The sequence below is a fragment of the Vespula pensylvanica genome, chromosome 10 (assembly GCF_014466175.1).
Source record: "Vespula pensylvanica isolate Volc-1 chromosome 10, ASM1446617v1, whole genome shotgun sequence".
NCBI lineage: Eukaryota > Metazoa > Arthropoda > Insecta > Hymenoptera > Vespidae > Vespula > Vespula pensylvanica.
Genome location: NC_057694.1, coordinates 8,100,645 through 8,117,269, shown reverse-complemented (window position 1 = coordinate 8,117,269; position 16,625 = coordinate 8,100,645). Strand labels below are relative to the sequence as shown.

The window sequence follows — 16,625 nt, the reverse complement described above, 5'->3', positions numbered from 1 at the left end:
GATTATGAAGAAAGAGAAAAGTTGGTAATCGTAATCACGGGAAACATACTTTCTCCTCTACCGGCGCCAACTCCCGCTCCAAATGCTGATGTCTCCGTTGCAAAGCTTGAACCGTCTTTAAATCGGGTCCGAGCTCCGCGGTGTCCAGTTGCGTTATCTTTTCCAACATCCAATCGTGAGCCTCGTCGCACGTCCTGTTGAACAGTTCCACGCTGGAGGCGCCTTCCAAGCTCTTCTCCTTTTGCGTTTTCAACCAGTTCAAATGGTCCCAAAGCTGATGAATATGCCTCTGCCTGGCCTTCACCTTGTCCAACTGACTGTGCCCCTGTCTGACGAACTCGTCGACCGCGGCGTCTATCGCCTCGACGCGCTTTCCCGAGGCCGACAGGTCCGTCAAGAACTTTTCGTACTTTCGCTTGGCCGTCTCGACGTTGTCCCGCGGATCGTCGGTCCGAAGCATCTTCTCCTTGTCCTTTATCCACTTTTCGAAATCGTCGCACTCTCGGTAAAAACCGTACAACCTAATGGCGTCCTCCAACAAGGCGTGACGCTTCGTCGCTAATTCCTGCAATTCCCCGTACGTGTCGTTTATCTTTTTCTGCCGTTTTTCAACGCTGTCGCCGTCGTTGACCGCCTTCCGCTTGATCGGTTTCACCGTCGACTTGATCGACTTTACCCTTCGCACCGGCACCACCTGCTTCACCATCTTGGTCCTCTTGACCCTTTGCGTGACCCTTACCTTCTCCGGTCGCCTCATTTGAACGGACACGACCTTCGGCTCGATCTCGCGAACGTAATTGGCGGGGACGAAACCGTCGGTGCCATCCGCTTTCCTGACGCTCCACCAATCCGAATTGGTCTTATTCAACAAGAACATGACCTCGCCCTTGGCCATGTGCATGCCTTGACCGGTGAACGGATACATGCTCTTCACCTGCGGCACCAATTTCTCCTCGTGAACGGTTCTCGGTTCTAATCGTTCGACGATCTCGTCGACCCATTCGTCCTGAGGTACCAATCGTATCTCCTTGCTCCACTCCTCCTGTTCCAATTCCGCGACGGGTTCCGGATCGGCCGACAATTCGAGCGTGGAAATTCCCGACTTGATCAGCTTCTCGGCTTGCATGTTCAGAGATTGCACGTCGCCCCTGTAGGCGTTCAATTCCCCTTCCAGATCCTTGTGTCTTTGCAAGAGCGCTTGGGCGCTTGGCTCGTCCACGCCGTAATCTTCCGAGGTAACCAGAGCCATTTTCTCGTTCATCCACGAGTCCGCCTCGTTCGCGTCGGCATAAAATTGAAACGCCTCGGCCGCGTCGTCCAATTGCTTTTTCCTCAAGGCAGCGAGCTCTTCCAAAACCTTCCAATGCTCCTGCAACGAGTCTATACGGTTTTGAATTTCTAACGAGGACGGATGATTGTCGGCTATCAATCTTCTACCAGCCTCGCACAATTGTTCGGACTTCGGTCTGCGTACCTTCATCTCGTCCTGCAACGCTTTGTGCTTTTGTTGCAAAGAAATGACGGCGCGCAAGTCCTTCGCCGATATTCCGGCTTTGCAAATGCGTTGTTTCTCGATGAGCCAGGATTCCTCGTCCTCGTGATCTTGCAAAAAGTGGAAAAAGTTTCTGGCGTCCTCGAGACGGGCCTTGCGCTCTTTGCTGTACTCCACGAGTTCGTCGTAGGCACGATTTAGAAGATCCAATTTTTGTTTCAGCAGAGGTACCTCCTTGCTCTGCGGTTGAGCCAGATGTTGGCCGGCCTGTCTGCCCAGACGTCTCTGGCTCTCCCCTAGCGCCGTCACCTGCAATTCCTGCAAACTGTGCTTCTGCAAGAGATCCTCCACGCCCAACAGGTGCGGGCCGACGTCCGTGCTTTGGAAATTAAGCTGCAGCTCTTGAATGGAGGCCAGGGTCGTGTCGATCTCCCTCATCAAGCTCATCAGAGAGGAAAGAGCTACAAGATTGGATTTGTGATGATCCAACAGGGCCAACAACTCTTTCCATCTCTGCAATACCTCCTGCTCCCTCACTCTGACCCTTTCTAATCCATGATAATTCTCTCTGACCAATTCCTCCGACATGTTCGTCAGATCGTGAAATCTCTCCTCTCGTGCCAGAATGTCCGCGCTTATGGCCTCGTGCTTCTTCACCGTGGCGTCCACCTGAGCTAGATTACTGCCGTATCTCGGATCGGTCAAGACCTGAATCATTTCCTTTAGATAGCCTTCCCTGAGTACGCTCTTCCTCTCGAACTTGTAATTCAACTGTTCCAATCTTTCCTGGCGCAAGAGTTCCGTTCTAAGGGCGACTTCCCGCCGATGTTCCGCTCTTTCCAATTCGACCCAATTCCTTTCTATGTCGTGGACGAGCTGGCCCTCTTGCGGCGTGAACGCCGGCTGGTTCAACGATTTCAGCTGCGTGTTTATGTGGAAATACAAGGCCTCTATCTCCGATCGTTCCTTGTACTTGGGTGGCTTTTCCACGGTTCTGTATTGCTTGAAGGCCAAGAGCTCCCGCTGAATGCCCTCCAACGAATTTGGAAAATTTCGATTCTCCAAGTCTTGGATTTTCAGTTTGATCCATTCGAGCAGGTCGGTGGTCAATTTTTCGTAGTGGATCTTCATCTTGTCGGCGTCCATCATTTGACCGACGATCTGGAAATATGCGCATCAACGTGAGAAACGATCGACCATCCCTCCCCCGCTCCCCCTCCTCCGCCACCTTCTTCTCCCTCGCATACAGCTATACCTACGTTCGCGATTCTCTTTCCGCTTTTAATTTCGTTCTTCATCCTGGCGAACGTGTGATAGTACGACGCGACGTACGTGATGATGGACTTCTCGTCCGGCCTAGCGGTATCGACGTCCTCGGCATCCAACAACCTGGGAATACCGAGCTCCGAGTACGCCACGTCGAAAGCATAATTCAAGTTGTCGATGTTCTTGTTTTGCTGCAGTTCCGACCAATTGACCAAGTCCGGCCTGTGTGCGTGGATAAGAGCGTTGAAACCGAGACCGCTTCTCCACGAACCTGTTCGACACGAATTACGTCTTTACTTACTCTCTTTCTTCTTTCTTTTCTTTTCTTTTCTTTTCTTTTCTCCGGTCTTGCGCACACTCTCAAGTGCACATTTGCTGCCATAACGTTTGCGATAATGAATATCGTCGAGTTTCTTACTTTGCCATTACCAAGTTCGACGATAAGGGGGCGCGCGCTAATTAAAATCTCGTCAAAAGGTCGTTACTCACCCGTAAAATCTTGAATGTTAACGCCAGGGTAACCATTGGTTTTCCTTTGGCACCAGAGCAACAAAGCGTCCTTTGCCGACTTCTTCTCGCTGCTGTCATTCTCCTCGTCGACGTCGATCTCGATCTCTTGTATTTGAAATCTCAGGATGATGGTCCAGATCAATCCGAGGATCAGTCTAGGATTTCCATCGACTATGTCTTCCGCTCCTATACTTTCCAACCGAACCTACGAAAAATATTAAGAGACGTTACGAAACAGTAGTAAGCACGAGCATGGGAAAACTTTCTTCCTTTCTTATCGGTTAACGAGAAATATACGGGTTTCCGTCGAAGACGAAACGTGAGAACATCGGCGAGAAGATCGATTCGAACCGATTGACCCTATTGTTAAGAAAGTACGCGCAATAAGTATCGGGAGTTACCGTAATCAGAGACGTCGACTCGACACGTACGACCGTTCTCGCTCGTTAAGAGAAACGAGAGAGAGAGAGAGAGAGAGAGAGAGAGAGAGAGAGAGAGAGAGAGAGCAATCATCTTCCTCCGAAGGAAGGGATCGATCTCTCTATTCGTTTCGAGTTATTCGAGAAAGAGACATCTCGGTTCGTTCGAAATCGAGGGTCAACGGGGAAAGACCATTTTTGAAAAAAAGACGCGAGAGGGAGTCTTTCGGGGCACGTTATTATGGTTAGTTGATCGCGGTACGTGCCCCGCGACGTTCTCGCGACTGCTGGAATGCCGTCCGATCACTTGTGCCGCTCTATCAAGGCCGCTGGGAAATGGAAATTATTGCTTTTGCCGGGCCGGCCAAGCTCTCTGCGTCGTTCGCTCGGGACGAGACGCGAGAACTCCTTCGATCCAAAACAAAGAAAAGGTGGAACGTCACCGTTAGTAGGTGAGCGCGTCACGGTGAACGGAGGAGGCTAACGAGAGACCAAGCCAGCTCCTTCCCTCCTCGAGAGAGGGGAGTGTCGTCGTCGCGCACTCAAACTCGTTTCTTCCACCACGGTAGCGCATCCTCTCCTCTTTCTATTACGGAAAAAGACCAAAGAAATGATAAAACGATCTTGTCCGTATCGCTACCGGGATCTCCTCTTTTGCCTACGGATACCGAGCCGACTTACGGTTTAATGCGTGAACGAAGCGGGAACGTTTGAAAATCTCCTCCGTATAAGTTCAACGGAAGAAGGTACGCGTGAAATTAATTTCCGTTCTCCAAGAGTTTCGAACGTCGTCTACGTTCGCGAAGAGAACCACCTTGCGTACGCCGAGATTTCTTCCTAACTATCTCGTAATCCCTCTTGCGTAACATCTTCAAGATCCGCGAGCTGCATTCTTTGCGCTTGAGAAAGTTTACAATCGCTTCTTGATTCTATGATGAAGCACCGCTAGTGGACTGCCCACACCGGAACCGTTTCCTCGTCGGTGGAAAAAGACTTTTTCAAGAAATCACCGAGCACGGACAAACAATTTCCGCGATGGTTGATATTTTCGAGTTTCCGCTGCTTCTTCCCCCCTCGAGAGCGAGGAAGAATGGCAAACCGATGAGAGTTAAAGAAAACGCGAAGCGACTGATAGAACGGGTAGGTTCTTTTTCTTTTCTCCCCCCAAAAGCATAACGCGCGATCGCATCGAGCGATCGAGTCGTCCGTCTCGAGAATTCGAGATAACGCCTGAATCGATCGCGAATTACGATCTCTACCTCGAGCCCTCGAAAGAACGATTTCGTTAGTCCCGACTTCGTCTTCGTTTCGCTTCGACTTCGCGTTGCGCGAACAAAATCGATACTCGCTCGCTTCTTTTTCTTCTTCGAAGAAACGAGCTTCGAGAGGAACGCGTGGTCCTTTGGCGGACGATCGATAAGACGTATCGCTGGCAATTTGTCGACGATGAAAAAGCGGCCGGAGCCGGGAGAGTCATGATTCATTCTCCTCGATTATCGGGACGATCCATGAGAGGCTAATGAGAGATCGTCCGTTCCCCGTCGAGTCGTACGTTAGACCGTTTAAACGATACGATTATAAATCCATCGACGTTAACGAATTATTTGCCGTTTTTCTCCCCGTACGGGTTTCCTATTTGTCCGGTACGGATCGTACATTTTTGAGGGGGGACGACGACCTACGTAGAACGGATTCCTACCTTTCGACGTTAGACGTCGCAAGATCGACCTTTGAATTTCCATCGTGCCAAACCGCGTGCACTCACGTTAAAAGTCGAGCTTCGCCGACGTATGAATAATGAATGAGCCTCGGGCTGCATCGTAAACCGCGAGAATACGGTACACCGGTCGTTGCGTCTTGCGCCCGAAAACGAAGGATAAGCGTGTCGCCGTGTTTGCACCGTTTTGCGAACCTTCCATCCATCCATCCATCCCCCTACTCGTCTCGTCCGATCTTTCCTATTTTGCGCGTTATGCGTTCTGTTGCGCGTGCCGCGAATCGACGGGTTAAGGCTCGCCTTAAATACACGGTCCGTGTACGCATCGAGGTTCGCCAAGTCGAAGGAATGGGAATAGCATTCCTAATGCATTTAGCGTGGAATGCGACTCCTACGTCGAACGTTCACTGGATCGACCGAGAGGCGAACGTGCACGTGCGCGCATTGACCGTTCGACCGCGCTCTCTCGTTCTTTCTACGCTTCTACGAGCTTTCGTTTCGAGAAGATCGAACGTTACATGCGATTACACGCGTAGATACGTTCGGGAAAAGAAAAGAAAAAACAAAGAAGAGAAGGAAGAAGGAAGAACGAGGGATCGCCGACAGGCACGCGCGTTAACGCGCAAGACCGAGATTAAGAAGAATTTTATGGCGTTTCAGCGCGCGATACCACGAGTATCTCTTTAGTTTCGGTGCAGCGCGCCTTAAATCAGGAAAGTACGGGTCGTTTGCAACGGGCCGCGCTATCCCCCTCCCTCTCTCGCACCATTTCTCTCCTTTCCACGTGCACCTTTCCAGTTCAACCGTCTTTATCTCTTTAAAAGCCGAGCCGCGTAGCGGTTTTCTTACGTCGTCGTTTCGCGCACGACCGAAGCCCGTACGTTCTTGCGAGGACTAGGAATGTGAATCGGAGCCACGCGAACGACGAGCCGAGAAAAGGAAGGAAAAGAATAAGACGACTCCTTCTTACGTTCTGCAGTTTATTTCTTAATTCCCAACCGAGAAGAGAACCGAGAAGCAACAGCCTGCAGCTGCGCGTCTACGGCGAGCGAGCGTAAAGGCAAAGAAGGACCTTACGCGAACGTCTTTCTAACGGGCTTCTCCGCTATTCCATAACCTTCCATCTCCCTCCCTCCCCCCCTCTCTCTTCGTTTCCTTTTGGATCCGCGATTCTCCTTGCGGCATCACCGATGACGCTGTTCAACCTTGTACTCCATAACCATTCACGATATCGCAACGTGCACGTGCCTTGTCCCTAACGGCGTCTTGTCGAATATCGATCGATAATTTCACTCTTTATTCTCAGTGTTTTTCTATTTTCACCCATTGCGAGTCGTTGCGAAACGACGTCGATGACGGAGCTCGTTAGAAGAGATAATAAATTTCGCATTGTCGCGAGTCGATCTTTGCACCGCGCAATCATTCCTCTAATTAGAGACGACTTCTACCGTATAAACAATGCCGTCATCCGTTCATTTTTATGGTTAACTAGGATAAGGGACGTGAGATCGACGAGAACATCGTCGATAAACAACTGCGCGTTGCTCCTATTTTATTGTCATCGAAGCGACTCAAGGGTTATCGCTCCTTTCTTTTGGCCTCGCTTTATCGCTTTATTAAATAACACGAATTCCTCGAGAGCAAAGTGTCATTTCTGAGCAAAGTGTCAATTTTCCGCTTTTCTATGGGTTTCCTTTGTGACTGCGCGACCATCAACGATCTCGTAAGAACACGAGGAAAGTTACGCGCTTCTCGCTTTCACTCGATGTTTCTTTTTCTCTTCTTCCTCTTCTTCTTCCTTCATATTCGTCACTCGAAACAGGTTTTATTCGATATTTACGAGAGTCCTTCTCGCAATCTTTGTTTAGAGAGAAACGCACGTCTTTGACATTAACGACATCGTACAAAAGAGATTTCGGAATATCGAAAAGTATATTTCGAAGCATTGAAATCCTTTACGAGAGTTTCTAGGAAGACTGGTTTCGTTCGAACGACGAGATCGATCGACGATTCTCGAATCTTCTCGTTCGAGTTATGGAAGGAAACAAAAAATGTTTTAACCGGCCCTCCTTTTAGCGTGCTCGAGTGGTCAGTCTAAACACCATTGTCTAACACTCAACGATCGCGAATAGTCGATGTATGTGCCGTCTGGTTTCATTTCACATCTGCGGCACTCACGGTCTAGCAAGTTTCGCCTCGGTCGGTGACCTCTCTCTCTCTCTTTCTCACTCCCTTCTATCTCTCCTTTTCTTTTCTTCTCTCACGTCCCCTTTGGAGTCCATTCGGTTTCCTTGTCTCTCTTTCTTGCTTCTCCTTTTCGCCTCTTACGCTGCCCTTCGTGCCCTTCTTCTATCTTTCTCTGGACCGATACCCACCTGCGGTCTCGCGAGATATTTCGAAAAACATGACCGTCGGAGAGATGATATATTCGAACGATAAGTACGTGGAATTTTGTTGACGTGTAAATGTATTAGCTTCGATTGCGCTGTCAAAAATTTAGGAAAATTTGCCAATAACATCGAGTAACGAAAGCGATGCAAAAGAGCGTGCAACGCGTAAAGACTGTGGTCTATCGGTCAGCGACTTTCACTCGGCACCTGCTCATTCCCTACAAATCGATTTCGTTTGTATGCTTTTCTCGCTTAAATATCGATGTTTTGCAGGTGCCGAGAATTGAATAGACGCGATATACGTTAAGCGTATTGGAAATATTAATACTTTCTAAATACTTATTCAAAGGGATCCAAGGAAGCTCGCGGCTGAGTTTTTTTTTTTTTTTAGATATTTTAAGTCGATCGACATTTTTCTCGTTGACTACTTTGACACGTACTTTTACACGGAAGCGGAATCGACGTTATTCTTTCGCTCGATCGAGTTTTGAATCGTCACCGCCGACTACGCGACTCGAGCGCGCAGGTAAAAAAAAAAGACAGGAGAGTGAGTCAAATATCTGTGAGGATCAGCCGATCCGTCGTACACAAAATAGTTCACAACTATTCGCGATTGGAAGGCGAAAGTGGACAAAGTTGTCGTCGATCGTAAAATACGATAAGGAAGACGGATCGTACTTAAAAACGATTGAAGATTTCAATAAAAGATTTCGTGCTTTTTAACGAACGACATTATAAATAGAATTTACATCGATGCTTCGTGTCAATTTAATCTTATTCGTTTAGTACGAAAGAAAAAGTTTCTTTGTAATGCCGACGCGGATCGACGCACACCTGTGTCAGAGCCTTTAATGGAGAAGAGCATCCAGGAGCACGCAAGTAGCATCGAAGAGAGATACGCGAGGCTTTCCACTCGCTATTTCCTACTTTTCTCCGATAAAGGAAAAACCAGACGGCGAAAGGAACTGCAGTTTTTGTTTTCGCGCGTCGCTTCGAAGCCTAACTTGGTTAGGCGTATCGGTTCGAGGTAAGTAATCGAATTCCGTCGGAATAGAAACGTCGGTAATACGAGAGGCTCGTCGATCGATTATTATTCGTCATAAATTATTTACCTAGCGTATACGGGTCATTGATCGTAGCCGCATCACCACGGGAGAATATTTTTACGCTCGACGGGAATGCTTTCACGGAAGAAAGCGCCTTCCCAAGCGAGCCGATTTCTTTTTCTTTACGCTCGAATCGCGATAGATGCCTTCGCTATGTGTCTCGTCCTAGTTGACCGAGACGACCGTCGAAGCTCGTCGAAACGTTTTATATTTAATCGAACGTTTGCCGGTTCTTATTAGAAATTTATTTCTACGGACGAGCCCTAAACTATACTCGACGCGTGATATCGCGAAAAAAATGAGACGAAAGATCGAACGAGATCATCGCAGGAAGAGAAAGAAGAATCCTAACGAGACTTCCGGTAAGAGAAGAATCTAGCAAGGGATTTTTTTTGCTTTGTTCCGTCCGAAGGGACGGTAAATCGATGTCCATCGTTTAACGTTCGGTCGGTCAATGTGCTGTCTACTTGTCTTACGGTGGTCTCTCGCCTCGACTCGACTTTATATTCTCTCGTCCGGTTTCCGACTCGACCCAGACTAAGCTGACGATACGCAACCGTCCTTCTCTCTCTCTCTCTCTCTCTCTCTCTCTCTCTCTCTCTCTTCCTCTCTCTCCTTCTTTCACTCCAAATACGTTTATGCTTTTCTACGTACATCCAACTACGTACGCGTGCTCGTGTCGGTGTAGATAAAACTGTTATGTCATAAGCCAGGCAAGTATATAGAGGCCATTCACGTGGGGAGTAGAAGTTGCGCGGCTTCTTGGGGGAACTTTGCTTCGAGAAGCGTCGAGATCTTTGACGTCCCGGGAATCCGAGGCTCGACGAAAACTGAAAACGACAAGTACAAAAATAAACGAACTTACCTTTGTATGGAGAAAAGCCAACGACTTGTTCACGTTCTCGATCTTGTGTACTCGCATACGACCGTTGTTGGGCTTGGCCAATCTTTCTCCCGAAATTATTTCCAGCAGTTTAAGTAATTTTTTCCCATCCGCAAGGTCCGTGAACAGATCGTCCACTTCCATGCGAGCCTGAAACGTCGATTATTTCGTAAGTTTGTTTTCTCTATTTGTCCCAGCTAAAGTCATTTGAGTCGAGTGACGCACTCGACTCGAGTAGGCAAAAACAAGCGCACGAGTATAATCACCTTCAAGAGGAAGGAATTTATCCATTTTGTAAACGTCTTCTTCTGAATATGCAGACGTTCCTCTTGCAGGGCCTTTATACGGCCCTGCTCGAACTTGAGAACGTCCTCCCTCTGAGTCATTCTCTTCTGTATAATCGGACCACCCCTGTATCTGTCGACTCTCGGCGGTGGATACGTGGGGAGATACTCGAAGTTGTTAGGTCTTCCTTGGGGTACGGCGCCGTGCCCAGATCGGGGCTCATACTGCGCCCCTGAAACAAACATTTCCCACTCGTTAGAAAAAACTTTTTCGTCGGGCAAAAACACGGGATCGGGGTTCTAAATGTTTTCCAGATGAAATCTACAGGGGTGTGCTACGAGTAAATCAACGACGCCGACAGGATATGGCGATTTCTCCGTAACGTCGGAGAGAGGAAAATGACCTAAAATAGAACGGTTTTGTAAACGAGTTCTACGATAGCGGCTTGGCTATCTCTATTTTTATCCTAAAACGGAAACGAGACCTTTTTTACCTAACGCTAGGGTAGGAATTGGGAATGTTCGATCTCTCTCTCTGCTCCCTTTCGCGCTACAAGCACCTTCGCGACAAGCGTGAATAATTCAGCGAAGAGCGAAGCGTTACATGCTCGTTATGACGCGCAAATATTTTCCCACGTGCTTGATTACAACGACGACGAAAATGACGACTTGTGCTTCTGTAAGAAAAAGCTGAAGAAGCGAGAGGGCTGGAGGAGCAAGCTGGACGAGGAGGAGGAGGAGAGAGATAAAGGGGAAAAGGAAAAGACGAGAAGCGGCGAGAGGCAATCTCGCTGGTAGCCACCACCGGCCCTTTTGTAGACGCTGAATCAAATAGGCAATTTGCTTTCGCATTCACGTTCACGCTGCACGCCGTGGTCCATGCGAGAGAGAGAGAGAGAGAGAGAGAGAGAGAGAGAGAGAGAGAGGAAGAGAAGGAGAGACCTTAAGAAAAACTTTATGACAGGGAGAGCACGGCGACGCGAGTACACAGAATGGCAGTGACAATAAGCGAGGACAATAATCTTGCCAAGTCACGAGACTGACAAGAAACGAGCTGCTCGCTAGTGCTGGCGTTGCAGTTCCTCGCTCCAATGTCCGTCGCTCGGTCCTCGCTGCTACGAGTCTTTCGCGCTTGCTTTTATTTACTTCTAAAGGAGAAAAGAAGCCATTGTCGGGGTAGCGTCTCCTCCTTCGACACCGGCCCCCTCTATTCGAGTCCGCTCCTTTAAAATATATTCTACGTTTTCCAGCCTCCGAGTCTCAATGCGATTCTATCCTGCTGTCCCTAAACCGTCAGGATTTGAATAATGACGTTCTTTCGAGATATCTCGTCGTTTCATCGCTCCTCGACGAGCTATTCGAATTATCTCGCGGGGAATGAAACGGAAAATAATATTTATTTCTTCCCGTTTCATTGGAAAACGCACAAGAGTCTTAATTGCGAGCTACTCACGTAAAGAGCTCGCGTGCAAAGGAGTCGTTCTCGTACGATATAGCAGCACAGCGACGACGACCTTTTATTATCTCGGCACTCGCGCGAACACGTCGCTCGAATCTAAACTCCTTGAATAGCGAAAGCCGTCCCCGATGGAGCGTTTAATTACCGCTTATCGAGTGAATCGGTGCGACTGGTATGCGCGAGTTAATGCAATCTCGATTATTACGTAGGCAACAATGTATAATCGCACGTCGTAAAGACGTCTAATCCCAAAGCTACGAGCCGATATACGCATTTGCCACTCGTTAGAGATCATTTTACAATTCGTTAGATCGCCGAGGTTAGAAATTATGCTACGTCGTCGAATCGCGAACGCGCAAAAGGGTTAAAAAGAGGATGACGTATCGACTTTCCTTTTATCTGTACGAGGTGATAAGATATCACGCGAAAAATGTCGAGCCAGTGGTCGTTTCTGCGCTAAACTATGCGACACTTTGAAACCGAACGAACATCTCGTCTCCCTTTTTTTCACTTTCCACGGTTCTTCTTAACTAACAACGAGCAACGTCTGGGAAGTTATTTCGAAAGGAAAAAAAATAAACGAATGAGACTATGAATGAATTCATTGATCTCACCGAGTCGCTATCCCGCCAACGTAGATAAGACTTTTTGCCTCTAACGTAACCGACGTCTTCTACAAAAAGCAAAAAAGGAACATCCATATTCGGTTGTTTGGCTTGCGTTGCGTCACATAGAGCACAGACTCGAGTGACTCTGTAAATCTCGATTTACAAGCTTGCGAGGACGAGATTAACTCGACGACACAACGATAATTCCTATTTTTAGATTTATTCTTTTTCCGCGCTAATGCAAAGGCAAATCCAAGCTTACGATCGTCCGCGTCAAACCAGAATGAAAAAAGCAAACGAGTTCGTTTCTCTCTTCCTTTTTTTTTTAGAAAATGAAAATCGTCTCGTTGATAAATCGTTGCAAGAACATCGACTTTACGATCCAAATATTTTGTCAGGCCGTCTATATACAAAAAAAAAGAAAAAAGAAAAAAGAGAGAGGTGGGGAACAATTTCGAAAGTAGTTTAATCGCTAAACTTGCTCTTGAGTGTACGATCGAAACGAGCTTTTCCCGTCTTCCTCAAAATGCTTTTTCTTTTTTCATGTTTTGCCTTATCGATGCGTGTTAATCGTATCGATGCGTGTTCGTCGTATCGCGCTTCGAAGAACAATTTCATTTTTACGCGTTAAGAAACAAATAATCGCGGAGAAAAGCAACGCTTATTGTCGCAAAAAATATACTACTTACTTGAAAAAATGCACGATATCGGCTCGACTAAAAAGAAATAAACGGGTTCGATGGTGTCGGATTCGCGATATATCCTGAGTGTCGAGTGACCCTCTAAAGAGTGCTACACAAACGTTAGAAACAATGACGAGGAGCGAACGACACCGTAGATTTGATTAGAGCACTTAACCGGCCACCGCCCGATATAATGTATCTATGTATACACGCGAGTGTTTCTAGTCGATGGAAAGCACGTAATACGATTGTAAGACACGTATGGCAAATTCTTCGAGCGTGACGTTTCGAGAAGCACGCTTTCTCTCTCTCTCTCTCTCTCTCTCTCTCTCTCTCTCTCTCTCTCTCTCTCTCTCTCTCTCTCTCTCTCTCTCTCTCTCTCCTCCCTTATCGCATCGATATAACGAATTTTTGCCATTTCCTTCTTCGCGAAGAGCAGAGAACGACGGCAATGATCGTGAATCGCTATTCCCCCAAGGACACGTATTGTACCTACATACGTACGTACGTACGTACGTGTGTCGTATACAAGAAGGCCCGACCGTTTTACAAAACAGAAAATTCTCTCCTCTCTTATCTCTTCGCACGCCGACGACGAGTAATAATGTACAGGTGTGGTCGTTACGAAATCTTTCGTCGAAGTCGGTAGATCGTACTTAATCTTCGATCTGGCTTAGAATCGACGATATAACCGACTAATCCTATTATTTTACGGAAAATCCTATTATTTTGCTGTTTCGACGTGCGAGCGATAAAGAAGAGGATCGAGTTTGATTTTCTCGTAGAAATTATCAGTTTATCGGCCATATCGGTTCTCGCAACGATAGAAAAAGAAAAAGGCAAAGATTTACCGTAATAAGTGTAATAATTGTTGTAAGCCATCTTGACGATACGAAGACTCAACGCGGTAGCTCAAAAAACTTTCTCGTACGTTCCCATTCGAAGAAATATCATCGCCGATCTTTTCGGTACGACCGTAAAAGGCTTAGAGAGGACGAACTTTATGCTACGACGAACGGTAACGCGCAACTGGTTCGTTGGCAGCCAAAGACCACCGACTGACGGTGCTCTTATCACGGATAGGACTATGTAACACTCTTGTGCGCGAGTATGCGTATATCGCCGTTCAAAAGAATCACGTACCTATGTGCGACGGCCATTGGCGTGGGACAAATCGTTGGATCGTTTCCGAGAGATTGGAATAAAAATATTTCACATATTATCGCGTGTAACGAATAATTGTTAGGCGTACCGTCGACGGATATCAAATGAATGAACCCTTGGCGTATATACACGCAGGTATGCGTAGAGGAGACGTTGCAACGGGCTCGTTTTACGATTTCACGTTGTCACTGCTTATTTAAAAGATTAACAATCTCCGTCTCGTCTACCAAATACCTACATGCATTCGAAGTACGTGCGCTTTTTATCGTTGCATTTTTCTACTTCAATGCGATCGAACGAACGAGCGAAGCGGTTCGCGATCCCGCTGCTCGTACGTTCCAATATTTCTTTTCATCTTCTCCTTTTTTTTTTTCATCGCGGAAATACGCAGAACGAGGGACGATAAATCTCGCCTATATAGTCCCATCGTCGAGTCTGTAACTAGTTTAATTCAATTCTCTCGACGAGACGACGCTTAAAGACTCGCGCAGCGCGCTAAACTCTATTAATGACGAACCTATAAACGAGAGGAAGAATCTTTTTCCGACGAAAAATAGAAGAGAAGGTCGAAACGGCGATCGATCGATATAAGCCGCCGAATAAATTAACATTACATTATCTTTCGTCGATAGCGTCGTCGTTGACGATGATAAATTATAGCCCGGAATATCATCGGGTCGTAGCGAAAAGAAGAGAGATTTCTCTTTTTCTCGTTTTCTTGAATATTTTTTTTTTTTTCTGAATCGTGGAATATCCCAGGTCAGTGAAGCAGAACGTCGACTAGAAGCACACTCGTAGATAAACTCTAGTAGAAGTACATGTTTGGCGCCACGTGTATTACGTCCCGACGGACGAATGATAATGAGGATCAGAGCGAATAGCCGAGAAAGACGAGCTTAGAATTTAGATTAATCTACATTACGAAAGTTCTAAGTGCGTACTCGCGATTAAAAACGCTTTTCTCCAAATCCAAGCGCTAGATCTTTAATTCGCAATGCTCGAAAGACACTCGTTCGTAACGTTCGATTTCGACGATGGTAGGAAATCAAAGAAATTCGCCGCGAGCGTTTCTAATAGCTAGATTATTAAGTACACTTTGCAGGTTCGTTCGTTCGTTCGGCTTGCTTCAACGAGTGCGATAATAATGACAAGGTGCTCGCAACGCTTAGCTTCCTTGCTATAAAACGATAAATCTAAATGGTACGTTAATTAAACGAGAGAATCACGGTTATATCCATTAATGGGTGCGTGTAAGCGTCTTAATGAAAATTACCAAAGTGTATATCAATATATAAAAATATAAATTATTAACTTTGAAGTGGATTTCCCCCTCCCTTATCGCATTGCATTAACACGATTGGTACATCGAAATGGACTCGTCCCATCGAACGGTGTCGATTAATTTCAAGAGAATCGTCAACGAACGAAGGGCGTATCTTCTTTGAATAATCTCGTTCTCGAAAGCTCGTCGACTCCGGCTCCATTCTTCTTTATTTCTACAAGTATCGATATTAGCATTTCGTACGCTCGAAAAGAAATTCGAAAAGAAATTGAACAGATATACGTTCGAACTTTCCAATTCTTTTCTAGGTCGCGTTCGTTGCCGATAAATGCCGTTCGAACGAGGTAACATTGTTGCCGCGAGGAAGTGCGAAATTACACCGGAAATACGGTGAACGCATCGAAAAAGACGAGAGAAAGAGGGAGAGAGAGAAAGAAAGAGAGAGAGAGAGAGAGAGAAACGAGAAGACCGCACCGGTGCGGCCGTCAAAGCGAAATAGGAGCCGTATTATTATCGGCGCTCGCATCAATTCCAGTCCTGTAGCACGATGCACGACACACAGGATAGAAGAAGAGCCTAACAATACGTAGTGTCTCTCTCTCTCTCTCACCCCTGTATACGAGTTCTTTCTGTTGACATTGATATCACGGGCAAACATATTCGTCCAGCCGCGCGCACACGCAGAGAGACACAACATCTGCGTGCGATAGAGGAGGGACGACATGCTCCGGGTATGCCTTGCAAGTTCAAAACGTATGACGACACGTCTATATTTGGCCTCGGACCGACACTCTATCTACGTATCTGGCATACGTATCGTACATACCTACACATCCTACACACGCGCGTCTAACTCGAGCTTTCTTTTTCTTTTGCCATCTATCTGTCGCAGCCTCCGATACGAGTCGACGAGAAACTTCCGTCCTAGATCGCGAGCGAATAGAAAAAGTTTCTCGCGTCCTTCGCGCGGAACAAGATTTTTGACACCGACGGCTAATCCCCGATCCCTCTCTCTCTCTCTCGCGCGCGCGCGTTCTCGATAAAACGGATCGTTCCGTCCTTTCTCTCCGCCTCTCCGTTTTCCCGAAAGGCCCGATCAACGTCGAGACGCAATGTCCTCTCTAGCGCGAGTAATAAAAGAAGCCAAGCGTCTTGGAATACGGGGGATGAGAAACTGATTAACGAAGCGTGTGATATCGGCGAAGAAAGAGGAGGAGGAGGAGGAGGAGGAAGGGTTAAGGGACAACTCGAGAATCGAACGTCGTTACGCCTCGAAACGATGTAGCAAACCAAGAGGAATCCTGCCGTCGACTCGAACGAAGAAGAATCAACACCTCCGGTGCTGTCGTCGTACCAGCGTGA

General features: G+C 47.1%; 1 protein-coding gene across 7 annotated transcripts in view; it reads right to left on the bottom strand.

The window, feature by feature from the left end:
• LOC122632597 (spectrin beta chain, non-erythrocytic 1) overlaps window positions 1–16,625 on the bottom strand; it is a 37,339-nt gene that overhangs the window by 13,518 nt on the left and 7,196 nt on the right. For 2 of the 7 annotated variants that reach the window (XM_043819590.1, XM_043819593.1), the window contains exons 1-6: window positions 13,669–14,084; window positions 10,050–10,300; window positions 9,766–9,933; window positions 3,248–3,473; window positions 2,752–3,029; window positions 50–2,653 (exon numbers count right to left, since the gene is read on the bottom strand). In XM_043819590.1, coding sequence (XP_043675525.1) covers window positions 50–2,653; window positions 2,752–3,029; window positions 3,248–3,473; window positions 9,766–9,933; window positions 10,050–10,300; window positions 13,669–13,699 — 3,558 coding nt within the window. In that variant the 5' untranslated portion in view covers window positions 13,700–14,084. Of the gene's footprint in view, window positions 1–49; window positions 2,654–2,751; window positions 3,030–3,247; window positions 3,474–9,765; window positions 9,934–10,049; window positions 10,301–12,823; window positions 13,112–13,668; window positions 14,085–16,625 lie in introns of those variants that run through there. The other 5 variants (XM_043819595.1, XM_043819596.1, XM_043819591.1 and 2 more) reach the window with 4 other exon arrangements.